Genomic DNA, 27,972 nt, shown 5'->3' with positions numbered 1-27,972 from the left:
TACTGCATAGCTGTATTGGTCCTGATAGCTAAACAATCACAATTTGAAAGTGGTTTGAGTGGGGAGTTTTCTCAACTTCTGAGATGCAAAGGAGCACGTGCAGTAGATTTTAATGTAAAGTGAAAGGAAAATAGGAAAGTGTGCAAAGAAGGCTCCCAATCTGAAACATTGTGTGCATTTTTCAGCATGGAATTAAACTCTTGCTTTCCTATTGCAATCTTTCCTAAAAACCAACCTTGAAAATATTTCAATCTTCCCATAAGATCTATGATCATATTATTACATCATTCTTATAGGACTAAAACAAACATCCTTAAAAACATATTAAAATAGAAGCACTGGTTTCTTCTCTGTTCAGTTGTTTTCTTTTGTTTATTGCGGTTTAATCCTTTGTAAATTTTGCTTAGTTAGCAGTCTTGGCCAGATGAGAAATCAATATAAACCAGCTGCAGTAAAAAAAATCCCAATGGTTTCAGATAAACAAACACATGGACCTTAACGTGAATCTGGGTGCTAAAGGAATGTAAATTGTATGCCCCTTTTTCCCAACCATCAGCTATTTTTTGTCTTGTGCAGACCAGGTGGACTACTGAAACTCTATCACATAGCCATTCAAAGCGTTGGATGTGTGAGTTGTTCTGCATCCCAGTGTATGCATCCTTGATTAAATCATTCCTTAAGATGAAATCTTCTTAGATTATTTTCTTTCTTGACTAACTGATTCCAAAGAAATGTTCTTAGCATTTTCAATAACAATTGGGGAAACCACAATAGCACAGCTCGGGCCCTTAATTAAATTTATTAATTGGTTATATAAAATGTCCACCTGTATGTGTGTCATTTCCTTACAGATAACTTTGATATTTTTTTTCTAGAGTGTGCAATTCTCGGTTATTTCTGAATTGTATCTGAGCTAAACTCACCATTACCGATTGTAACACAGCTCTGCAAAAATAGAACCGAACACCCATGAAATAGAGCTCTAGTTTTTTTACTGAGGGAACTACTCACTAAAAATCTTTTAATTTTTTTACAGCAGCGATTCTGATTCCCAAAGCAGTTCGGCTGATGTGAAAGAAACCCCTCACGGTCATCTGGTCCATAGAATTAAAGGAGAGGCAGAAAGGATTCGACCCTCTGTGGAGTTTGAGGTAGGCAGATCTTATGGCTTCTTAGTACAGAAGAGTGTCCGTCTGATTCCTCAGGCCTAAGTGGAGATGGATCTGCATAATATGCAGAACAAAATGGTTTGATGTTGAGTTGCTTTTCTGGTCGGTGGTCAATGTTAATTACCCCATTTTTGTCCAATGTCACATTCTTGATTTTGTCATTTTGATATTTCACATCATTTCAAATCACTTGAAAAAGTGACTTGAATAAGCAGGGACTTATGAGTACACACATGAGACTTTAAAAACATCACATGAAACTATGTATTAAAGGGTTATAGCATGCAAACAAATAACAGTTGTCTGCTGTTGACAGAGTTCTCACCATGGTGATCTTCTTAAATGTCTTCCATAAACTTAGAATATAAAACTAAATACCTTTACTTACCTGTCAGGATCCTTGATTTATTCAGTAATTTTCCAGTTATGGAAATTCATTATAGAAGATGTAATTATAGAAGGCAATTTGATTTACAGTATAAATCTAAACACATCATACGAGGTCATAAATGCCTGCTTTTCCTGAAAGGACTGAATATATCATAGAATCTGACAATGAACAGATATTTTTAGAGATCAAGCAAACATTAGAAAAATAACTTAAAAATGGCCTTATTGTAGACTGGTTTTGTATACAGACTGGTATTCTGTTGTTGCTTGTTTTTTTTATGACCAAGAATATGTTTTGAAACAGCTGTATAATTAGATTATTTTCAGTCTATGCCAGAGTTTATAAGGTCGTCCTACAGTATGTCATGTTGCTTCTGTGATCTCCTTATCTTGATTTACTGGCATTCTTTGCTCTGTGTCTTCACTGACTGTCAGTAACTAAATCTCTCAGTAACAGCCTCATATTCAACAGCTCTTCCCTACAGACAATTAATTCATGGCTTAGTCTTTAAAGTCAGTAACCGTGACTCAAACAACGACCAAACTGACTTTGGGTAAGCAGCTTATACAGTCTTAAAAGTAACTGTAAGAGATGTTCCAGAAATGTTGCACAACATTGTAAAAAGTCTAAATGCAAATCTAGATAGTCCATTTGTTATATACAGATATAATAATAATAATAATTAATAATTGCTTACACTTATATAGCACTTTTCTGGAGACTCCACTCAAAGCGCTTTACAGGTAATGGGGACTCCCCTCCACCACCACCAATGTGCAGCCCCACCTAGATGGTACAACAGCAGCCATACTCACTCACCACACACCAGCTATCAGTGGGGAGAATAGCAGAGTAATGAAGCCAGTTCATAGATGGGGATTGTTAGGAGGACTATGATTGGTAAGGGCCTTAGGTTACACCCCTATTCTTTTCGAGAAACGCCCTGGGATTTTTAATGACCACAGAGAGTCAGGTCCTCGGTTTTACACCTCACCTGAAGGACGGCACCTGTTTACATTATAGTGTCACGATACTGGGGCATTAGGACCCAAATGGACCGTGGGGTGAGCGCCCCCTGCTGGCCCCACTAACACTTCTTCCAGCAGCAACCTTAGTTTTTCCCAGGAGGTCTCCCATCCAGGTACTGACCAGGCTCACACCTGCTTAGCTTCAGTGGGTTGCTAGTTGTGAGTTGCAGAGTGATATGGCTGCTGGCTATATAGATATGGACTTACTTTGATGGAAAGTATTATTGCAGTAGTTCATTCAAACCCCAATTAAGCTGAATCAAATAGTGAGCTTAATTGGGGTAACTCACCTGGCTGAAGACAAGCATCCCCCAATTATAAGAAAACTGCAACCTTTAATGTACTGTAGGATCAGTTTACATCAGAAGCTTTGTTATATTTAAAGTGAAGATGGGGTGGGGGGAGGGATATGAAAATGAAACATGAATAAGTGATGTGCGATATTTATTTCTAGAAGGCTGAAGTGGCCGAGATTAGAGTTTGACCTCTCGTGAAGTTTTCTTTAAATTGCCATTAGAGTCACATTCCTGGATCACATGTGGGGTAAAATAAGCCATTTCTTTAAGGGGAGTGGTTGAGTAAAGTTCTCTTGACCTTTGACTGCAGGATGACAGCGACAGTGAAGACTTCTCTGAAAGACGCGCACATCTTTTGCATCAGAGTCGAGCTAAGGAGGAGGAACTGAACGGCAGTAGCAGGGATCTGAAAGCCCAACGCAGAGCCCAAAAGGTATGGGTCCAGATAGCAAAAGTAACAGAACTAAGGTAGTTGATCTAAAAGCAGAGTCGAATATTTCCTCCTTGATAAAGTGAAGACACACGTTAGCAAGAAAACCTGGAAGAGTCCTGGCCTGCCTTGTAGATAAGAAATAAATACCTAACACAAAAAGCACAAAATGAAATAGAGATAAACAAATCCATTCCTTTAACCCAGCTTTGTGTCTTACGCAAGAGGCTGGCTCTTTAACTAGGAAGTTGCTATTAATATCCAGAAGAACTGTGGGAAAAGAAAGCAGAATTCCATGGGGGTTGGTGGGGTGAGGTGGCAGGGATGGGGTCATTTTAAAATGGTAAGGATCTGTATATCGCACTATGCTGGAGTCAAAATAAAGTGATCTCATGCTAACGCTGTAGAATTCTCCAGCCTGCCATCATCTAGAAATCTCATTGCCATGCACCAGAAAATGACAGGTCTGCTGTAGCAGGAGTCCAGACGAGAGGACCCAGAAGATCTTTGTAAAAAATAAAGAAGTACCTGTTATGTTATATGGAGGGACAGGCAAAAAGGAATCTGGAAACCAAAAAAAACTTCTCTGTGGGGGAAGCTAGGCTGCAGTTATTCATAGTAATTGTTCTTGAAATAAGTACATTTATATAGGTAACATTATAACTGTGATAACATAATTAAATAATTCAGTGTTTTATTTTCCCTTCAAAACCTGTTTAATTAGCCCCTTTGTCTGTTTCTTCTCTTTTTATCTCTGAGCCACCTTTTTCCAAATGTCTTTTGTGTCTGTTGTTGACTTTACTTGTTGGTCTTTTTCAAGAAACAAATGATGTTTGAACAATAAGAGAACAAAAAGCAAGGGAAGAGAGTGTTGCTGACAATCCCTCACTTTCATCTTGGGCAGTTACATCAGATTACAGATTCTTTCTGTTTTGGGTTGTGTTCAGGCCTCCTCTAGGCTGAATGCATGCAGGCCTGTGTAGCGCTTTAATCACGTCAGCCCCATCCCAGGCTGAGGGAGGCCAGGGACTCAGTGCTTTTGCCCATATTTGGGGGTAAGGAATGCAGTGGGGTCAGGAGTAAGTCAGCCTGGCTGTTCTGTCTTCCTCACATAGTCCTTAAATCATCCCCCTGGTTGAAGAACTTTAACCATTTACACACTGGGAGAGAGTGGACATAGCCAGATACGCAGACTTACTGTATTATCATAGTTTTACTGACCTCAAGCCTTGCTCAAGATGACTCAAGAACCTAAATGCGTTGCCACTTGACAATGACATGCAGAAATGAATCAAAACAAGACTATGTAGATTTAATTCTAAATGAATAAGTTACACTATGACCCAAAAGGGAGAGTATGCGTAAGCACAGAGAGATCTAGCACTGTGGGTTCCTTTATTAGGTATTATCTTCGTCTTGTACAACAATACCAGTAATGACTGTAAGGAAGAAAAATGGATTGTGGGCTGTACAGGTGTTCTGACTGATGAGCTTTGAGGAGGCTAGAAGGTAGATAATCAAACCTAATATTTAGAATGGATTTCATTTTCTAATCTGATTTCATGTAAATTCTGAACTGGGACAAGAAAGAATATTTTTTACAGGATTAGATATCAAACAAACCTGAATGAATAAGAAAGAAAATAAAAGGAAAAAATGCAGTTGATTTATAGTATGTGTCTGAAAGTCAGTGTCTTTTTGAAATAGGATTATTCTCTGATGGAATTACAAAATAGACTGTATTCAAGAATACAGGAATACTGTTTCCCTTATTGTGAACCATGATTCCATGGTTCAAAAGTCCAAAAACATCCTAAGGATCATTTGTGTCTACCATTGTATGATTTATGTCTGTACCTGACTGTGTGAAAGTAGTTGTGTATATAGCATATTAAGGTTAGAAAAATATTAGTAATATGTCTTGTTTTCCAGGATTTTCAGTTACAGTAGCTCGATGTCAATTGTGCAGGTGAAGTTAAAACTTAAGAAGCAATGGGGTATTCTAATAAATCTGCATACAGCTGTATAGCACATATTAAAACCATTCTTTTCCCCTTCACTGAGTTACTATCATATTCTTGCCTCTTGCATACTGTATTATATGTATTCTATAGAGTGGCTTTAAGGTCCTAGTCCATTCTGTTTTATTTAGTCAAAGAATGAGTTGAAAAACTGAAACAGACGGTGGAGAAGTTTAACCGTGTTTCCATGAATAGATTGAAATCTTCATTATTTTTACCATTTTGCTCCTCCCTTTTTGGATTGTGTGTTTAATAGTGTAGCTGACCACACCAGTCTTCATAATAGGACATGTGCTCTCTGAAATATGCAATATTGTCACCCATTTCTTTTATAATACTGCAAGCCCACATTGTGAGCAGTAGAGTTACTGTACTGGCCACTTGGCCAGCATAGTGCAGGCTTGAAGATGCCTGACAAGGCATAAGGGTCAGTGTTGCATGACAAGCCAAGGAAACCCTGGCCAGATTTGAACCCATTTGAGTTGGACTACTATAGGTGTGCGCTGTGGCTGGGCAAGTTCCTCCCTGTCATAGACAAGTATTGATGTGGCATAGATTTGAACTGGTGATCTCTAGACTATAGGGCCCAAACTGCACTGCAGGGTAACCTGAAATGCCACACAAGGAGTGCAATGCCAGACACTCAGGTGCATTAATATCTATGGTGAAAATGATCTAGGCTTCTGACAGTGAAATATTAACATGATTGTTCTGCATGTTCCAGGGAAGATATAATGTACTGCGATCCTCATGATGGACCGTGTGCTGTTGTTTTTCTGTTTAAGATGGTACTCATTGAAACAGAAAAACAATTGATTATCACTCACAAGCATCTTGCTTTAAATATGCTGTTGTCAAACGATTAAACAGAACTCAGTTAATTCTTTCTTTAGCGTATGCAGTTGGATGATGGATTAAAACCCTCACCACTAACACAACTCCAACCTTCTGGACTGTGAGGGCAAAATTCAATATGCTAAAAGGTCAGCCTGATAGCTTGGGCAGCCTGAATGCTCTCGAGCAATCTGGAGTGTTACTGCACTGTAATATTTATTCATTTTTATTCACACATCAATAAATTCATTAATTTATTAATTCACTGTACATTGTATTCATTTTTACTCTGTTTGACTAATACTCTCAGTTTTAATGTCCTCATCAGCCTCAGTACTTATCCAAGGCATGGCACCAATGACATGCATACAGTAAGTCCTTGGATTCAAATTGCACACATTTAAGTGCCCAACCTACATAGCCAAGTCCTATGCCAAACTCCATTTTACTGCTGTAGGCAGTCTGAACTTTCATGATGATCCTATGGAGTGATGTAACCACTGTAAGTATCTCATTTTTACACAGAGACCTGGTTAATGCTAATAGTCTGATTCTTTACTATTTTTAAGAAACAAATGGTAAACAAATGGTAATAGGGAAGGTTTCAGTACTTCAAAAAAGTTAATCTTTGCTAGAACAGCAATAAGACCACTCAAAGACCAAGACCGAGAAATCGTTAACTTACAATGTTCACCACATCCTGAACTGGCCAGGGGGAGACAAATGAAATAAACCAGCACAAAACTTGTCTTTGCACTGTGATCCCGAGATTTTATTTTTATATTAATGTTAAGAAAATAAAACTTTATCTTAATTCAAGTTTACTTTATATTTTACAGTATAAAGTAAAGTAACTCATCACATCACCAACACCCCTAACTTCTGATCATAAGAAAACCCAAACCTAAATTATTTCATTCTCTAAGAAGCCTATAACATATACCCAAATAAGCTTCAAGAACCTTTTGAGAAAAGCATGGCAAGTCTTCATAAGCAGAGCAGCCGTGTGCAGTGTCCATTAGAGGCTGATACCACAGATGTTACCAATGAGAAACACTATTGGAATTCTTGGCAGCAGACTCATTTTTTGTCATGTTTTTACAATGCAGTTTACTCACCATGAAACCAGGATTGTAATGTGATTGCACTTATTCTAAACTTACATTCACGGTGCCTTTTTAGCTCAGGAAAAGAGAAGCTTGTTTTAGCCTTGAGTGACCTCAAAGCAGTTCTGAAACATGCCAAAAAAAATGCAGATTTGCACAAGAGCTATCTAGCATAGGGATGTCAGACTCTCTTTGTTCTCATTCCATTCCCAGTTTCTGCAAAGAGTAGCTTGCTTTCCTTGTAATCCTGTTTTGAAAATGTATTTATTCCTCCCTTTACAGCCTGTTGTGAATTATGTCGTAGGCAGTCAAGTCAAAGGAGCTGAGTCACTTTAGTTTGGAATAATGGTAATTGTGAGGTTTCATTTAAGGGAATGGTTAATGACAACATTGAATAATGGGCTGCTTCAAACAAAACAATAAGGACATAAGTGGAAATTGAGTGCAAATTGATTCAGGATGATTGAATGGGTACTCCTTTCAGAAAACTGTAGTTATGTGACAAAGATGGTTCCCTTACCTCTTAAGATCACCAAGATATGAGATCTCTTGTGAAATTAGTCTGTAACTCTTCTTCAGAAAATCAGCAAAAAACTCTGGGAATGCTCATTTCACATGGGCTATTGGTATCTCATTACCAATGCTACATTGGCTATTGGTATCTCATTCCCAGAAACACATTGACCCAATGCTTTAATTCTTGATAAAGTATAGTTTCACAATGTGGCTCATAGCCACATCTGGTTGTGCAAAGTAATAGCACCTAGTAACAGTTCAGAATATTATTGATTTCCATTTGTTTTGTCTTGTCCTCAATCACCTCTTACTCAGAAGTAGAGGTTTGACTTAATTGTGTGAAAAACTTTAGTACCCTTAGGAACAAGTAAAAACTATAATTGACCATAAGGACACCCTTCAAGAAGGGCCTTACCCAGGATTTTAATAGCATTGTAGAGGAACCACAATCCCAGGGGAGCATCGAAGACCCTTATGTTAGCTCTATGTGCCTGAGGTCTGGATAGCAGTGCACACTTGATAAAAAGTCAAACCTCTTGGCACTATGTACAGTAATATCAAAGTACCTTTCATGTTCATGCTGTTTCAGTCACAATACTAGACAAATACTACAGTAGCAGCATTTCAAAGTCAAAACTGCCCTCCCCATAACACACCTGATCAGAAATGCAGTAACTAAGAAAGGAAAGGACAGCACATTGCCCTAAATAGGCTGGTTACAGCTACTGTATCTTTGTTGCAGAATAAAATTGATCAACATAAAGAACTTTTTGATTTGTCTGGTTATCTCAAGGGCATTCACAAAGCACCAATTAAACGCTTCGGCTGTTGACTTATGTACAGTAATTCCCATTATCTGAAATTGTTTTGGAGTGTTCAAAGGAAGCAGTGTGGCAATCCTCACACTGTTTATGAACTTCAAAGCTTCTCCACAGACAAACAGCAAACACTCTGGTCTGGAAACCATTACAGTATGTAATACATTCAGACTTAGCAGAAGTCTTCCAAGAGGCAGTTTCAAAGGAGTCAAGCACCTAGTTTATTCTTGCTCCTTATTGTGGTTTGGTTAAATCACCGTAATCTCCTTGTATCTGTGTGCCTTGTTGTTTTTAAAACCCTGATCGATCATTTCAGACCCAAAAGCTTCTGAAAGGACTTTTTCCAAAAGACCACATGGGAGGTAGTGGGATGAAATTAGCACTATGCAGCCTGTTTAGGTAAACAATGTTAAATGCAATACCCTATTCTATAATTTTTGGAAACTATTTGGAAACTATCTTTTAATAATTAAGGGATTTACTGCGAAGGAAACAACAGAACATATAGTTTTATTATGTTTCTATTTCAATACTTACAGGTTGATATCTAAGCTAACTACAGTATTAAACTAAATTACAGTATTAAATTACAGTATTAAAAAGGGCATGCATTTACTAAAAACAAATGCTAATTGTTTTTTTTTACACTGCGTCAGCACAACAACACTTTGGTGTGTGCGGCACTAATATACTTCCCCCTGCCACTTCCTGTCACTCAATTTAGCAAAATCTTGCATAAAGTTATTTTGTCTTGCGATCACAAGCTAGCAAAGATGGATAGCAATTTATGTTGAATGCACAGCAGAAATCTACAAGATGTTTTCAAACATCAATCCCAAGACCATATTAAAGCAGGGAAAAAGTAGGAATTTACATTTTACTTTTACATTTGCCTTGCTAGACTTGTCCCTTTCAACATTTAGCAATAACTAGTTTAGAAAGTGATACAAATCTGAAATTCTAGAGGTCAAAAAACAGAATGACATGTACATGAAAACAAAAAACAATAGCAGATATACAGTGTATAAAATATCAGATATATAGACAAAAGCAGTTTTCAATTTTTTCAAAATCTTATTTTTTTCAATTATCTGTATTGTTTCAAAACTTCAGCTGATTACCTGCTGTCTAAACAGTGGGATGAGATGACCTCTGTTTTCGTTTTCAATCTTCAGGGACCCTGAGGCAGTTGGACACAAGTATCTGCCTCCTGGTCCAGAATGAGTTTGGGATTTATTTGGGAATTCAAATGGCCTTCCAGGAAAGCAGGCTTACCTTAAATGGCAGTGTTTGGATGGGAAGCTTGAGCCCAAAAGTGTCTGAGTGTGAGGAGGGAGCTTGTTAAAACATGGAGATTTAAAATCTTCTCTGTCACGATCCAACCTAAAACAAACACACAGCCCAGCAAGGGTGGAGAATGCAGAGAGAGGGCTGAGCTCCAGTTCTGTGTTACTTAACATGCTGGGTCACCTGTCTTTTCTCTTTCTGTGGTTTACATGACGCATTTCCTAGCATTTGCCATGTTCTCTGTTGCTATGTGGTGTAGGACAGGCAATTAAAAAAACATTTGTGACCCAATTTTTATTAATTTTATTTCCAAAAACACAACAAAGCCAGGCACTTCCCCTCACCCCCAAAAATCCCTTTACCAGTGGTTCTCCCACATGTTCATACCAGAGCTGTAAACCAAAGTAAGACAGTTCTTTTAGAAGTACCATGGAATAAAGATTTGACTGCATCAGCCACCCTCCCTTCCCTGGCTTATTGGATCCAAGCACTAGAATGCTCTGTATATATAATGTCAAGATATTCTGGGACCCAGAGGTGCCACAGGAGGGAATGCAGAGGCTCCCTGTGCAGTGCCAACATCTTAATAGCTGCATAGAGACCAGCCAACCAGATCCATTTCTGCTATGGGGGGCTAAGACAGGTGTTTATCATTCAGCAAGAGTACTAGGGGAGAACTATTGAAAATAGTGGACAAAGAAGAGGAAATATGAATTCAAAATATAGCAATACTCCTAAAACATGTAAAAGGATACCTACAATGGCTCCTGGACAAATTATACCCACAGGACTGGGAGTAAATATCATATGATAGTGTCTACTAGGGGTAAAATTTGAAACAGTGGATCATTCAGTAATTAGGATTTTTGCGAGACAGATTTATATTCCTTCATCTGTATGATTCAGATCTGAATCCCAAATAGTAATAGCTAAAGCTTTGCACAAACACTCTAACAGAAAACAACTCATTTGTTTTGCTTCTGGAACTTAGCATATTATGCATTGAATGTGGAGTCGACATTTAGAATTAAGATTTAAGGAAAAAAAGAAAGTAGAGCCTGATGACTTGTGTTATGATTGCAAGGCCTGGAATGAATAAAGACCATTTTTACTAAAAATGTCTGATAAAATGTTTATGGCTCCAATAAGGAGAATAGAAATAAAAATAACCAGTAGCAACAAATGCCTTCTGAAACGTTTCCTAAAGGTAATTAATAGCTCACTGTGACTGGAAACCCGTGATTTACAATTCTTGTAGAACCAAGAGGGTTGAGGGAATTCCAATGTCTGGGGTTTTCAAAAAGAACTTTCCTGAACAGACCAACATATTGGAACAACATAACTGAGCAGACATGCAAAAAATATATAATTGTCCTATCCAGCTTTACAGATATTGGAGGTACCTCCCAATTGGCTCAGTTCTCTACCTGATATTCTCTGTAGTGGGGCTGCTGGTGGGTAATGACTGCTATGGGCAAGCAAGTGGGCATTTGAGTGTTGCATTGATTCCCCTCCTATGCATGAAGCTCTTTGGGATTTTGTGCTATGTACACACAAGGAATTATCATTGTCAATTACAGAAAGCAGAATTATCATTGAGTGTGAATGCGAATGGTAATGTCATTTGTAAAAACAAAAAGACTTTAAAAAAGAAATATGAAACTTTTAGTAGACTATGAATCATATATGGCTTTACAAAGGAGGAAACAAAGGAGGAAATAATTATGCATGAAATCTATAAAAAACAAAATAACTCCTTCCGGTATCCTTTATATTTTACTGTGAAATTAGCCCTAAAGGATATTGTATGTTGTATTCCTGATAAGAGTCCTGCAGACATTTCCAACCCTTTGTTAAGGTTTTGGCCACAGACTATTTTATTATTATTTTTTGCTCGGTAGCACAGATGCCAGGACTGAAACATGTCCATTGCACATCTGGAATTAAAATTGACAGCTGAATTTGGTGTCAGTTAGGTAAGAAGGGTCTGAAATCTTACCATGTCCTGCGGTTATAGTATATCCCATTATATTGTATATTGTACAATGATCCCACACCATACCTTCATTGCTTCTTTCATGTCGATGTTTTCAGAATTTTATTATAAGCTCAATACCAATGGGTACAGTGTTATATTCATTGCCCTGTGCTGTTTTCAACATTAGAACAACACAGAGTTGGGGTGGGTGGTTAAAGTGTGGGGGTGGCAACCACAGCTGCTGTCTGGCTGTTGAAGAAGTGTGCATTAACCAGAGAGTGCTGAAGAGGCCGCAGATTCAGTGGAGCAAACTCAAGCTATCTCTCACCCTAGGAGGAACCTTTTGTTTATCAATGTGTGGATAGCATTCCAGTTAGATCCCTTAGCTGTATCAGGGTATCCTTTCAAGTGGGGGTGATTAAAAACGACCTTTCAAGATTTAACTACACAGAAATCAGATAAAACTGGGACTTTCCCTCTCCTGTGTTATCAGATAATTTGAGCTTTTAAAGAGAACAGTGACTGCTAAGGTATTTACAAGGGGCTTTTTACTAAGCAGACATTAATTCCAGGGTGTGTTAAAAATACCAGCCTCATCTAGCAGCGTAGGAATATGTTTAATAAATTTGAAGTTTATAAAACGTGGTTTTTGGATGTAAGTCTTGTTGTTAGTCTTTCTTACAATTGTAAGTCTTTCTACTGATGTTAATACTCAACCACTCCTAAATACAGACTGGGTGTGGTGAGGATACACCTTTCTCGAAAATGTGTATCTGTCAGCACTACTCAACATTTTACCATCTTGTAAACTAATTTCTTAAATGTTTCAGCGAGAAAAATACAAGCAACAAATAAAACCAAGATAGAAAACATGGAACCTCACAAGAAAAGAGAAACAAAACGGAAAAGGGGCACATGCACATCCAGCTAAATTTGGAGGACGCAATGAACTCCTAATCATACTGTCACAGGTTTTGCACTAACAAAAAGTTCTCCAACTGGACTTGTTTTATTAGTACTTCCACACACTTTCTGCAAAGGAGAGGAACTACTGTAAGTACAGCTAATGGTATCCCATTTTCCACACAGCCTCATTAAACCAATATTCTGGCTGGTGTCAGACCCACAAACAAAAGATGCTCTGCCTGCCTGAAATGTATAGTAATACAGTATGTCAATTGGTATTTGCAGAAACAGTTGAGGGACGCAGTCGCACCAGTCACATCTGAAAATACATTATTGATTAATAATTATGCTCAAAAAGACACCACTACAGGGCTGTCCCAAAACATTGATAGGTTCTGCTTACACTACGAGGCTGTTTTTCTACAGCACCAGTGATATGGTGTTGGATACATCCTATGTGTAAATTTGGATGGATTAGGTTGTGTGGTAAGTTTTTAAAGAAAGAAAAAGCATTGTCCAACAGTGCATAACAAACAATAATAATAATAATAATAATAATAATAATAATAATTGCTTACACTTATATAGCGCCTTATCTGGACACTCCACTCAAAGCGCTTTACAGGTAATGGGGACTCCCCTTCACCACCACCAATGTGCAGCATCCACCTGGATGGATTACCATCCAATCTGCCTAGTTTTCTCTCCCATATAAATGACAGTAAATGTCATTGGGCAAATGTCCCATAGGTGCAAAATTGATGTGCAAAGACCAAGATACATAAAATATAAAACCCCAGACAGAAAGTAAGTCTCCCACAGTGCACTGGCTCTTGGTTTCAAAGGCAGCACCAGGAGCACAAACATTTCTCATAGAATAGGGTGGGTAAGTAAAGGGATGAGATCCTGTAAATAAGAAGAAATGATCCCAAATTGGTGAAAGCTTGTGAAACTCCAGGAGGCTGCCAAAAAAGTGTTCCAGTGCATTTGCAGTAATTGAGCCCGTTACAATGGAGACACTCTCACTCTTGGGAACTCAAAATAAAAGGTCCTGGTGTTTGATTTGCTTTTGATTTTCCTCATATGTTTCCACGTGTTGGCACCATGAAGCTGTTACCATTAGACTCTGGCAATTTCTTACATGCCCTCAAATGAAAAGCCTCATAACAATATTTAAAATGAGGTATTACTAGACGACCAGAAACATTTGTAGTGCTGTAATTGTGTCAACCAAAACCTTGGTCACTTACTCCTCCGCATGAATCTAGTTGTAATACATTTTATTTGTTGTCATCAGGTTATCACGGTGGAGGTTGCACACAGGAGGTACCCAACACCACCGTGGAAAATAGGAAATTGTGAGGAAATCTATTTATCCTTCAAACAGTGATCCTAACATAGTGTGCAGCCTGTAAAAAAAAGCCATCTAGCTAAATTCACATTTATGTAGTGCATTCTAGTATGTTATCTCATGAGCTTAAGGTTTGGGTATAACTTAAAACTTATTAACTTCAACTGAATAGTAATGTGTGAAGGAAGAGGAGTAGGGAGGGATTCAAAGACAGAAGGATTCATTTCTCACAGAGAAGGGTTTCATCTGCATTGGTAGCCTGTGAGGTAAGAAGCAGCTTCCTGGCTTTCTTTGCCCTGGGTTTGGGTGACGGGTTGCCTGTCTGCAAGGCTGATGAATCCCACTCTCCTAAGATTAATTTTTTAATCTAAAGAAAAATGCGCTAAATGCCAGAGCTCCTCGACTGAGCTGCCATATTGGTCAGGAGTTTGTGCCCATTACATTCAATTCCACAGAAATCTGTTATTTTAAGTTAATTGCTCAAAATACTGTATACAATATGTGACCTTCATATTTTTATGTCCTTTAAACATTATAAACTCCTCAGGATTTGTGAGAGGCTAGAGGGGTGAAGGCAGTTGCTCCAATTGCAGGCTGAGCTCTGTAATCCACGACTTGTGAGTTCATGCCAGGGTCGTGAGTCATGGATTCCCAAATTGGTGGTAATTCCCAATTAGTTCAGAGTTGTTGGGGATTAGATTTGGATTAGTCAGTCAGGCCATTCTCAGATCCCAGTGAAACAGTGTCTCTTGTAACCTCCCTGGCACCTGCAGGCACTGGACCTCCTGTGCGTCATTGCTGAGGCTGTAGCATGTAAACAAAATTAATGGTTTGAGGGGTGAGCGAGTAGCAGGGCAATAATGTGAAAATGAAATAGAATATCCCTCTGCTTTGGCAAATTTATTTTATGTTATTGTGTCTATGAACTCAAAGTACTGTACTTTTAAAAACGTCAGGGAAACATTCAAATGCATTTTTGAGGTTTCAAAACCATCGTCTATTCCTCATGACATGTTATATTGGAGTAACAATTGCCAATTGTTTCCTACACATCCTCATCTTATGTCTTGTAAGATATCACAGTTTTTGGTCAGCAGTCTCAAGGCTGATGATGAGAACAGTAAATGGTGAGGGTGAATAATGCGATTTGCAACGTCACTCCAGCGAAAGTCAAGGGCTTTTTGTAGAGAGTTTGAGAGATGTGGTAAGAGGGAGATGCAAGCCATTTCTCCTTTGATTGCCTTTTAATGGAGAACTGATTGGACTTGTGGAATTCCTCAGCTCTGATTCACTCTTCCAGTATGACTTAAAACAGCTTTACCTTTTAAAGCAAACAGGCACAAGTCCTTGTGGTGCCTTCTGCAGAGAAGGAGGAATCTCTGCCTCTCCAGGTGTGCCTTTGAAACTGTAGTAGAAGAACATGAGAAAGACTCACTGTATCACTTAACCCCTTAGCAGCCTGGCTGAAGCAGTTCACTAACAGTTCATCTCACATTGGAGATATGCGGTTGTTAATTTAATATTTTAATCTTTGAAGTAAAAATAGTTCAGCTACCAAGAAAGCTAAAATGACAATAGCATTTATAACATTATCATTGTTTTAATCTTGTAAATGAAAAGCATGTGTGAGGAATAAAATAGGGAAAAATAAAAAGGGATTGACCTCTATTGCTTTATGTAGGTATAAAACTATATGTATGAACAGGCAAAGGAAGAAATAGAATTCAGACTTTCATAGGAACTGCATAATCTTAAAACAGACCATAAACCTGAAAGTTGCTTTCAGGATACAAATATACATCTGTTTTACTCAGAGTTAACCTTCCATATTGAAGAGCTCTTATGAGGTTCAATTGTCTGTAGCTGACTTGATATACTATATGTAAAAAGCCAGATGTTTAAGTCTCTTTAGACAGTTTCACATCCCCTACCCTCTCTTTGTCACAACATCAATGAATATGCCAAGTTAGTTAGCAGAAAATCATTTTCCCACCTTCGTTCAAGTCAATGTATCAATTATTTAAAATGTTTTGAACTCTTACTCTTTTCCCCTTTGTTAAGAACAAGATCTGTTGGTTATTACATGAGAGGTGATTAATCATCAGCTGGGATTACGTCATACTTCCTCAGATATCTAATGTTTCCTTATTGCCATAGCTGCATGATCTGCAGAGAGCTGAAGTGGCAACGCAAGAGCAGATGTGCACAGGAATTCCTGTAGGATGAGGTTATCAGATAGCAGATTGTGCAGTCAGGGTCAGCCTTTGTCAAGAGTTCATTGCTTTGCTGGCATTACAATCACTGATGAGGAACAAAGCCCTCTCATTCTTGGGTCACACCCTTGTTTTGTATTAGACACAGAAAACTCTGCTGATTGCTGATCAAAGATGGATCATGCCTAGAATGTGGTAGAATGCTAGAATGTGGTATCACGTGGAAGAATATTACTGGCCCCCTGTAATGTTTTTTTGTGATTAATACAGGGGGCATCATTACGACTGATGAAGGTGATCTCCTCTGTTATTAGGCTCTTACCACCTATTCATATTTCTAAGAGAACATAATCAGTTGTTACAATGTGCCCTCTCAAAGCAATGGATCCAAATTCAGAATGGATGGTGCTCAGTCTTACTGTGTGCTTGTTACATCCACACTTCACCCTGAGTCTTCCCCAGGCCTGTTAGCCCTTAACTTAGACCATCCTTGCTAGAGATCTCCAACAGTGCCCACTGCTCCCACAGAACCTATGGGATTTGGGTGTTTCCGTGGAAGAAGAATGACACAAAATGAATGTGGCTGACCCACTTGACCCCTGCAAAACGAAACCCTGCAGGACTTTAGGGATGAATTTTATAGAGATTGCTGCAATTATCCTTTCACTTTCCCTGTCAAATTCCAAGAGATTCCTGTAGGTCTCCAACTCCTGTGGGATTTCTGCTTTTAAGGCAGCCAAACAACCACAAAATAATAAACAAAAACAAAGTCCAACTTCCTCTTTACTACTAACGTATCTCTATGCAATTCAGCTTCCTCTGTCCCGAACTTCTCTCTGTAGTGGAAACAGCTGCTTTCCTAAAAACGGAGCCTTCAGGAGTGCATTCTGTCACAAGAATACAAACATGATTATAATCTTGCATTCTTCTCTACACCAAATTCATATCTGTTCATAATCTTTGTAGAATTACGCAGAAGGACAACATCCTTCAAAACAAGGAAAAATGCAATGTTGTATTCATCAGGACACAGGCCTGTACTGTATTTCTGCTCTGCTGCATTGATGCCGCTTGAGGAGAAAAGTATAGCAAATTATTAGCATGTATAGTACGTTCTTTTTTTAAAACAGGGTTTAATTTGGCAATATTTTAAAGGAGGGGTACTACGGTTTCTGCTTTTTATTTGCTGTTTTGCTGGGCCCTTGTTTCACATCTTGAGAAATCTCTTAATAGTAGTTCTTGGGCTGTCGCATGTCATGTGCAGTCTTCAAATTCCAGGAGAGATTAAGTAACTTTTGTGCATCTCCAATTCCCTGCATGTTTTCATATCTTAAATGTTTTGTTTATTTTTACACATTACAGGGCAAAATGTTTGCTGATTATTATATATCTACAGTAAATGTCTCTTCATTTTTAAAATACAGACTAAACGTTACCTTTTGCATGTTAATATGCGGTAGACAACCAACACTAGTCTTTGCACCAAGAGTATCTTTTCTGGTGGATTGAGTGCCATTCTTGACCAACTGTAATCAGGAAAAACTGAGCCATGCATTTCAGGGGAGTTTATATGATGTTAGCTGGCAAGTATTCTAATTAAGAGGGTTTGAATGAACTGTTCAGAAAAAAGTCAGCTCTGGGCCTCCATTAGGATGCTTGTAATAACAAACGTTTTGGATTGTGGTTTTGTCAGAATGTAACAAAAGACCACACACATTTTTTCCCTTAAAAAGAAACATCCAGTGTTAACAAATTGTAATTAGAAATTTTTATTGGGTTTTATTTCTGAACCGTCCATCTAAACATAAATGTATACTGCTATAATGTTTTTTTGATTCATTCATTCATCAACTGAAGCCCAAACCATATACTGTATTTCATGTGTTCTGACACTCAGGAAAGTAAAAAGGACTGATAGCCCTGTATCGCCCTGACCACTTCTGGAACAGCTACATTTCAAACACAAAAGTTTTTATTTCTGGGCCTGCCAATTCTATCTTTATTAACTGTGTACTTTTCCTGATAAGTGCAGAAAAGGCTCCATCTCCAGACAGAATGCCCTTGTTGTCTGAAACAAGGGAGGGCAGTACAAGGCAGCAGTCTCATCTGACAAATATACAGCACAATTGACAAATATGGATCAGGTGAAAAATACTTGAGCTCATTTGGTCATTATCTGTTTTGCATTATTTAAATTAAGAAACTCTAACAATGACAAAAACAGGTGGAGTAATGTAAAAAAAAAAATTTAAGGCCAGGCATGTACTGTACAGTATCTTTGAAGAACAGGTGTACAATTTTCAGCCTTCAGCGTGTTCAGTCATTTAGATTGTGTGCTTGCTGTTTGACTTTATAATAGTGGCCTCCTAACTGGTATCTTTGCATTGACCTCTCTTGCACTGTCTCTTTAGACTAAACTTCCATCACAGCTAAACAAGAGCTGGAGCCAGGCAGGAACTGTACACATTGCTTTACTCCCCAGGAAAATCAAGGACTCTTGCAAAACATGTGGAATTCGAAGGCAGGGATAGTTTTCTGTTTTGTTTTTGTGGCGCTGCTTTGTGACCTTTACCCCAGTCATTGTGTTCTGTGTGGTTTCATTGTACAATTCTTTCATAAATCAGGGAAGAGGGAGAAGGGGTGGGAGGAATTGCACTCAAATTGCTGCCATTTTGATTGTGGAATTTTGTGGCAAGCAAAGGAATAAGGCAAGTAGTACAAGAGTACAAGAGGGTTGCGCAACTCATGGCCATTTCAGACAGCTCCACTGTAGTACTTTCACACAATCAGTGGCTTAATGGCTACATTGACACTGAAAATATTCAATTTAATAATTAAGGACCTTGTTGCAGCAAAATCCTGCAATATACTGGATGTAAACAGACTGGAAAGAAAGTACAGTACTGTTCCAAAAGTACTTTTTGAGCAGAACCACCAAAAATCACTGCAGACCTACTATGTAGGTGTATATAGCTTAGAGATAACTTGATGATGTACGGAAGGTTTACATCACTCAAAATATTTATTTTAGGATAATTTAAGCTATCTTTGCAATATGAATAAATCATGAATGGGTTTGAATACATAATACCATCCTTCTACTGCAGTTTGTTTTCTTGTTGCATGTGTTCTGCTTAATTCAGGGTTGTTGTCTTCTTTGATGCTTGTAATGCTTCATCAAACTAAACATAGTTTCTTCTCTAAACTGTCTGCTAGGAAGTTTGAGAGCTAGCACAATTAGTGTTGAAATAAACAGGAAAACAGTTACAAAAACAGCTTAGAAAACAAAACATTCTTCTCGTGTCAAGAGGAGTAGTGAAATAAGAAAGTATTTTATTGTTAAACCATCGGTAATGTACTGTCCATCTTTTTTGTGGCCAGATGATCAGCTTTAAGAAGGCAAGAAAGCTGCTCAAAAGGTATTTCTGCAATATAATGGGATTGTGAGATGCAAAATATATACAGTAATGCCTGACAGTTCTGTCTGATATAAACGGCTGTGCATTGTGATTGAAATATAGCTAAATTGGTTTGTATTCCATGAACATGCAAAATCAGTTTATGTAATGTAGCTACCTAACAACTTTAACTATGTAATTGTCAAGCAATTAAAAATGCATTATATGAAGTACCATATGTGCATTACTGATGAGACATTCATATTATAATAAGATGGCCTGAGAACACTTCTGTGGAATAATCTGTGCAATTCACTGGAAAGTATGATGCTGTTTTTCCTTTTAAAGAAGTTACAGTAATGGCAGTTAATTGACTATGACTGACACAATTTTAAATTCTGTAACAAATACATTTTATCAAAGTTTATCAGTGAATGTCAGTCCCAGACGATAACTGGAAAATGACTTAACCTAAACCAATTTAAAACCAAAACAGAAATGTAATATATGGATCTGACAATTTAAGTGTAATGCAATTTTCTGGAATTAAGAATTAAATGACACTTATTTTTTACATGCAAATATGTTACTAGTAGAAACATGTCACTTGGAAAACAGTTAACAAGGTGACCAGTAATTTTGGGGGGAGGAGAATTAGAGAACTGAATTAATTGTTTTCCTTTTGAAATAGACGTATTTGATGTGATTGTGAAAAACAGTTTATGAATTAGTTCAAGTTACCTGGTCAGAAAAACCTATTTAATTAACAATTAGGTAATGCTTATCACCTGGTCAATATATTTAACTACTATAAGTTTAATCAGTTTAGGAACAAGTCATAGGTTTATTCCATGCTGAAAAGAGAAGAAAGGATACACATCGTTTCAGCTGTGGAGCCTTCTTCAGGTGTAAGAAAGGTAGGGCACTCAGCAAAGATAATATAGCATGGAAAAACAAAAGCCAGGAGAGAGGTGGAGGCAGGAGCAGGGGCGAGGCAGAGTGGCCAATCAAGTGGTGCGAGGTTGAGAGATGTGAGGAGAGGTGTGAATCGAAACCTACAAATGAATAGAGAGAATAAGACGAAAACAAGTCTGTCGTTGAGAGAAGGGAGAAGGTGTGAATCGAGTTTCAGGATAATTTTAGTTTCTGATGTCTTTCTGCTATAGGAGTTAAGAAACCCTACTTTGAGACTGCAGGCAGAGAGATCAGTGTGATCATGGCCGTCAGAGGTGAAATGAGAAACTACGGGCTTGGAGAAATCTTTAATCTTGACAGCCCTAACATGTTCTCTAAAGCGGTCTCCAAATCTCCTTCCTGTTTCCCCAATGTAGATGGCTGGGCAATTAGGAAGTTTATAGACCATCTGGTACAAAGACCAAATGACCCTTCAGCCTACAGGGACCAAAGTTCCCTTTTATTGATTGAGTTACAGGACTTACTTAATTGGTCAAAAACATTTGTGTTTTCCTAATCTCGAAATACCAGGTGACCAGTAAGACTGACTGTATGCCAGCAGCCATGTCACCCTGCAATTTACAATTGGCAACCCACTGAAGCTAAGCAGGTGTAAGCCTAGTCAGTACCTGGATGGGAGACCTCCTGGGAAAAACGAAGGTTGCTGCTGGAAGAGGTGTTAGTGAGGCCAACAGGGGGCGCTCACCCTCCAGTCCATGTGGGTCCTAATGCCCCAGTATAGTGATGGGGACACTATACTGTAAAACAAGTGCTGTCTTTCGGATGAGACGTAAAACCGAGGTCCTGACTCTCTGTGGTCATTAAAAATCCCAGGGTGTTTTTCAAAAAGAGTAGGGGTGTAACCCCGGCATTCTGGCCAAATTTCCCATGCCTCTTAATATTATGAATATTATTAATATTCTATGAATTGGCTACATTACTTTGTTCTCCTCCCCCCCCTCCGACGGCAGGCAGAGCGATGTGCTGATTGGAGTATTTCTCGGTCGCATTTAATGACAAAGTCAGCTCAAAGATTTGGTTCAATCCACCAAATGGATTAACGCTAGGATAAGAGTAAGACTGACTGTGTTGTAGCTCTCCAAAGCCAGGGCTCCTGAAGATCCCTGAGATAAAGGGATCTTCAACCCTTTTTGAATGTCAATTAACTTTAAATTTAAAAATTAGCAGTTCTTTAATTTACACTTCTGGCCTTGGGTCTTCAGAGCTCAGAGCCCTTCAGTTTTACTTTCACCCCACATTTCAGGGCTTTGCTTACTTTAGTGAAATCCCCTCATAATCTCATCTGAGTCTCTTACTTTTCTTTGAGACCAGAAAATATTCAAGTTTCTTTTTTAAAATTCCTTTCGTGGTAGACAGTAGTAGGTGATTTAAAAAATTAACACTGCAATGTAAATAAACTGGTTATACTTCAGTTTATTTTTAATGGAATAGTTACTTTCACACCTTCACACAACCATGCTGCTGACCTCCATTTCATCACATAGCTTCATCAGATAAATGCTTCAGTGAACCTATATAAATATTGACATTTTCCTTATCACATGCTGTAGGTGGACTGCTTTACCAGCAGTACATGGGACTTTGCCTGACCTCTGCCAGGCCAATAAAGATCTTTGAAGCAAATAAACTACACAAGACATAGCTGGGAAGTTGATTGATTTATTGTATCTGAATAAGGGTTATTAAGGCTGTCAGTTACAGAACATTGAAAGCATTTCTTTGCAGACCTTTCATTAAATTTTTGTTTTTGGATATTAACATTCAAGGCCTTTAATTCTTCACAGTGCAAGATTTGAGGCCTTTTACATTTTTACAACTTTACTGCTGACAGCCACCCCACACCCAACACTCATCCATCCCTCTCGCTACTGTTTTTCTCTCCCTAGCTCTCTAGGATTGCTACTTCAATCCTATTTAGGAAATTTCTCCTAGATATCTTAATAAAACAGAACATTGGACTCGGCCTGACACATCTTTGCGATGTAAAACAGTCTGCTTGTTGGCTGCCTCCCAGCACTCTGCCATCCTTCTGAGTAATGGGCTTTTGGGAGTGAAGCGGAGAGCTCCCAGTACTCTGATGACGATGATTAAAACAAGCAGGTTGGAAAGGACTGGTGCTGAAATTCCTGAGGCTGATTTCCTCCTACCTCATCCAGTAAGGGGACGGGGGGGGGCTAGGGGGATAGTTGTAGGGAGAAGCAGCAAGGTCTCAAGGCTAGAGCAAGCTCAGGGACTGGGAAAGAGTGAGCTAATAGCCAGGGCTGGGAGAGAGGGACTGCAGGATGGTGTGGAGAACTGGAAGACAGTGCGGCCTTGTTCCTGGAGCTAAAAGAATGGGATGGAGGTTTAGGACAGAATTCAGTTCATGGAGAAATGCTTAGCCTTGCAATGAATCAGCTTCTGGTCATTCAAACAGCCCTTCTGTAAAAAAGCTTCAACTGGTCATTTTTTACGCAAGCGCTGCGCACAACATACAGTATCACTTCCTCTTCATCTAGTGTGCAGCAGAGAGGCACGCCCCGGCCACAGATCGGGGAGTGACTGTCAGTGTCTGATGAGTTTTGACCTTGAGGTTTTTGCACATTCAGTGCAGGCTTTCACAATGATCACTAATTGACATTTGCTTGTTTGAAATCACCTTTTCACAAGCTGTTACACTTATTGTTAACTACTCTATTGAATGTGTTCTGTGAGAGTTTGTTTCTATTTCCATTTTGAATAATATTTGCTGTGCCAACTAAATTCAATGTTAGCATTTGCAATAAAGTCTTTTTGCCTCCCGATACAAGACCAACATACTAATATATGATTTTAAAGCATTATGAAAAATCAATCCTTGATGGAGTCCTGTGGGATACAAATTTGCAAGGAGTTATTCACTAAAATAATCGAGGCATTTTGTGTATAGTTATAGAAAACAAATATGATAAAATACACAAGAAATAAAAAGAATTATAACAGCTTTGTCACTGGTATAATTTACTCCTTTAATCTATCTGCTATTGATATTTTTTTATATTTTTCCACTAGGCAAGAGATAATTATACCTGCATTGCATGTATCACAAATCTATTTTTAAAGGGTAAAACCTCTCTTGATCTTTTTACTATATATGCAAAGTTTTATTCTGTTTTTACATGTCTAAGCCCTCAGTTAGAACAGGACAAAGAGCTATAAATCTGTTAGCAGGCCATCCTGTTGACAGACAGCCTAGACCTGAAGAAATCCTCAAAGGTTTGTGCCATTCTCTTGGATAGTTTAATTCTAGCACTTTTCTTGCACATGTTCTCCATTCGTGTATCCAGCGTGAGCCAGTTCTGCACGACACAAACACACACAGAGCTGGTTTTAGTTACTGCATGACCCCAAACCCAAGCACTCCCTCGAGAGAATGAAGCTGGGTTCCGATCACATTCTTAGTTCCTTTCTGTCTTTCTTTCACAAGGCTGATACAGTATAAAGGACCTCTCCTATAATGATTCACACTGTCTGTTTCCTGCACAAGTAACACAGGAATCGCTATAACAGGCTCCTTCCTTTCCATGAGCGTTTCTGTCTTGTTATCTCTACAGAATTTTGTTTTTACTCCCCTCCCCCTCTTACTTAATTATTTGTGTATTTTAATGAACCCCCACCCCCTACCAAACCCATCAAAAAACATATGTACACATCCACATCCTTATCCGTTAAGGACACAGTGCTTCCCTGTCATACTCCCTCACAATCTCTCTAACAGAAGTGGTTACTGCAAACCTCTCAATCTCTCACCACTAGACCTCAGTGCCTCCCTCACTCTCTCTTCCTGTCCTTTGACCGTAACCACTAGCTCCATGTGTTCCTCCCAGTCCCTCAGCTCTAAACATTAGTCAACACCAGGTAATGACATAAAATTGAAAGACTGGCAGACAGGATGGATCAAGCTGGCAAACATTAATCTTGGGTTTTATTAAAGAAACTTTAATTTTGACAGCACAAACTACAAACTACTGCTGCTCCCTTAATGTCTTCTTATCGGAGCACACAGGCAAATAAGCATTTCATTGGACTTGTGCATATGACATTAAACTGATCTGAACAGCGCAATTCTGTTAGTATGCTAGTTATTGCATGAAGAACTAATCTGTCTTTAAACGTAGATATAGACAATTCTATAAACTTAATTGTTACAGTGTGATTCGGACTGATACAGAAATTTGAAATATATTGTACAAACATGATTTTGATTTTGAGTATTAACTTTGTCTGTACAGGTCGTTCTGGATCCTAATTAATTAGTTTAATTTATTACTGTCAAAGCTCAGCTGGACCAGGGTAGAGAATCATGAGGATTACTACAATATCCCCTGAGATGTAATTCTCAAACAAATTAGCTGTCAGAGTAAAGTCTACACTACATATCTGTAATTCATATTATGATTGTAATCGTGAAAGAATGTGGCAGCTAAATGTTCATATTATTCTGCTTTTTTAATAGTTTTTCATTCTTAACACTTACGACATTTGACAGGTAAACTAATACTAGTTTTTCATAATATTTTTTATTGTATACCTTTATTGTATACCTTTTAGTTACTAGCAACCAAACTTGCTGGATTGAGTTCAACATTTGTATTTGAATCTTTTTTTTGAATTACTAACACACTCTCAAGTCTTCTGCATTTTAATTCTCAAAAGATTAAATTCCTTCAGATTGTCAAAGAAAAATGCACCTTAACTATATTGATGGTTTTAGCTATATCCTCGCAGTACTGTGTTATCTCTTTTGCTCTCTTTCAGTCTCCCAGTGTGCTGTGGACATTGCTAAGGATCTCTCTGGTGATAGCCTTGGGGGTCCTGATCTTTTGGTGGACTGCTGACCAACTGGACTGGGCATCCTTCGAGGACCTCTTTAACAGCTAGAGAAGAGTGCAGCAGAAATCCCCTAAGCTGATAATGTAGACTTCCGTGCTCAGGCCAGTCAATTCGATTTGACTAATTCATTTTCTTTTCACTTTGAATTCAGCCACTAGTGGAGTAACCTTCTCAAACTGCATCTTTATCTTTATAATTATGTCATTAAAAAAAAAGCTTTGCAGAGGCAAATTTATCGTGTTATATCACCAGTTATCATACCTAAACTGTCTTGTTGTATGTTCTTGCTTTTATACAGTGCTAGTCCCGATTGTTCCTTCAAATGACTTAAAATATTTCCAAGCCACAGTACAGAACAGCGCAAGTAGCAAGGGCAGTGAATGAGTAAGAAATAGAATAAGAAGGATTTAAGGATTGTCTTCTGTAGTCCTTTGATAACTCACTAAAATAACTCATTATTTTTATATCAAGGTAAAAAAATCTAGATGCTTAATGTTTTTAGATTTTACAAATAAGACCTTAGTGGGAATATTGGTTAAATTATTTCTATAAGTATTTTTTGCAGCCTAGTTATTTGTATTCTACTTTCTGTTCTGTTAACAGATCATCAATGAGATTGGTATAATATGGAGAAGGAGACAAATTTTAATGGAACCCCATTTTCAAATAAGGTTCAAAGCAAGCAGTGGCAATTAAATTTCTTTTGAGGGGAAATTGGGTGTGCCTCAAATTATTTTAGATGTACAGTAGCACAAAGCAGGACATGAATGCAAGTCCGAATGAGATGAGGAGGGAGCAGCTATGAGCCTAATATTAGATAGTGTTGCTTTGTGTTTAGAGGAAGGGTGGAGTATGCAGCTCTTTTACAGCTCACATGCGTATCTCTCAGCTTTTGCTTTGCTAAAACCAAAGCGATGAGGGGAAACTTTTTATCACTTACCAACTTACAAGCTAAGCATGCAAGAGAGCAAAATGCTGTAATCTAGTTGCCAGACAGTGTTTTTGCAGTATCCCCTGAGATGTAATTCTCAAACAAATTAGGTGTGCAGTGTACACATACAGTAGCTCCAGCCCTATCAGGGCCATGGGTTAATTTCCACAAGTTCAACACATCAGGTTTGTCACAGCATTTACGTATGAAAATATGACTTGTAAAAAGTATCTGCAAAATCCAGGGTCCACACCCAGTTTTTTTGTGTGTGTGGAGCTCAGTATCACATGAAGAACCCAGATGAGTGTGGCTTGCACATCACAGAGTGAGAGAAAGAGAACGAATCTAGTACTAGATCAGAGACTTTCTTATTGTCGCTTAAAAGGAAAACTCAAAAACTGAATATTTTCCATCCAAGATCTGATGTCTAATACTCACTGAATTATTTCTACCTTAATGGCTTTATCTCAGTTCTTAGTGTTTTAAGTTGTATTATCTCAAATAAGCTTGATTTATAATCCTAAATGCATTATTTTTGTATAATGAAAAAAACGGAAGAAAAATAAATCTTTTTGTTATGACTCATTGTTTTGTGTATGGTTTTCATTTTATTATTTTAAATATGTGCTGCATGATTTATGAAGGAAATGAAAATGAAACTTAAATTTCAAAATGGTTTTTGGACACCATTTTATTTAAATGAATATCTCTATTTAATTCAGTTATGGTCCAACTATTTGATAGTGATACAATTTATATTCACCATGTGCATACAGTACCTTTCATTTAGAGCTTTGGAGCACATTTAGTAAATTGCTTTGTTTCCCAGTCCTTATTTTTTCTCTTTCCCAACATGCTGATGCTGATGCTGAAATATAAATATAATAAAATAATGTAAACAATAGAATCCACAGCCAAAACATTGCCTTTCCTTTCTTTTCTTTTCAGCATGGAATAAACCTTTTACTTGTTCCTAATATAGTTTACTTACTCATTGTAATGAAACAAATTGAAAGGCACAATTCAGAAGTATTATTGACATTTGATTTATTAAATGGCAATAATTTAATAAAATATATTTTTGCAGGTTTGTGGCTAATATATAAACGTAATACAGCATTTTTCCATACAATCCTGTGGGTGTACCCTACCTTTGCTTTGTTTCAGTCTAAACTGAAGAGACTTCTGCTATCTCTTTGACTTTAACCTGCTATTTTAGAACCATAGATATTTATCCTAGCCTTGCCCCTTCTGATCTTCATATAGCTATCCATCATACAGTATGTGTTTTCTTTATTGTGACCTCAATGCACATTCATAAGCACCCTGTAATGCCTGGTCTTTCAAGCATTTTGACCTTCTTTTATAAATATTGTAACATTCCATGTAGTTACATAGTATACACTGCACAGAAATGGAGAATTCCTCAACACCTGTACTTTCTATATGCCTTCCTTTTGTACTTGGGGAGAC

General features: G+C 38.0%; 1 protein-coding gene across 1 annotated transcript in view; it reads left to right on the top strand.

Moving 5' to 3' along the window:
* The window catches only part of LOC107076852 (uro-adherence factor A-like), a 47,326-nt gene extending 20,242 nt beyond the window's left edge, over positions 1–27,084 (top strand). The window contains exons 5-7 of the mRNA XM_015342609.2: positions 1,037–1,151; positions 3,195–3,317; positions 25,494–27,084. Coding sequence (XP_015198095.2) covers positions 1,037–1,151; positions 3,195–3,317; positions 25,494–25,616 — 361 coding nt within the window. The 3' untranslated portion in view covers positions 25,617–27,084. The remainder of the gene's footprint in view (positions 1–1,036; positions 1,152–3,194; positions 3,318–25,493) is intronic.
* The last annotated feature ends 888 nt before the right edge of the window (positions 27,085–27,972 follow it).

The sequence above is a fragment of the Lepisosteus oculatus genome, chromosome 2, assembly GCF_040954835.1.
Source record: "Lepisosteus oculatus isolate fLepOcu1 chromosome 2, fLepOcu1.hap2, whole genome shotgun sequence".
Taxonomy (NCBI): domain Eukaryota; kingdom Metazoa; phylum Chordata; class Actinopteri; order Semionotiformes; family Lepisosteidae; genus Lepisosteus; species Lepisosteus oculatus.
The sequence above is the reverse complement of the archived record's forward strand: the minus strand, read 5'-3'. Positions and strand labels throughout refer to the sequence as shown.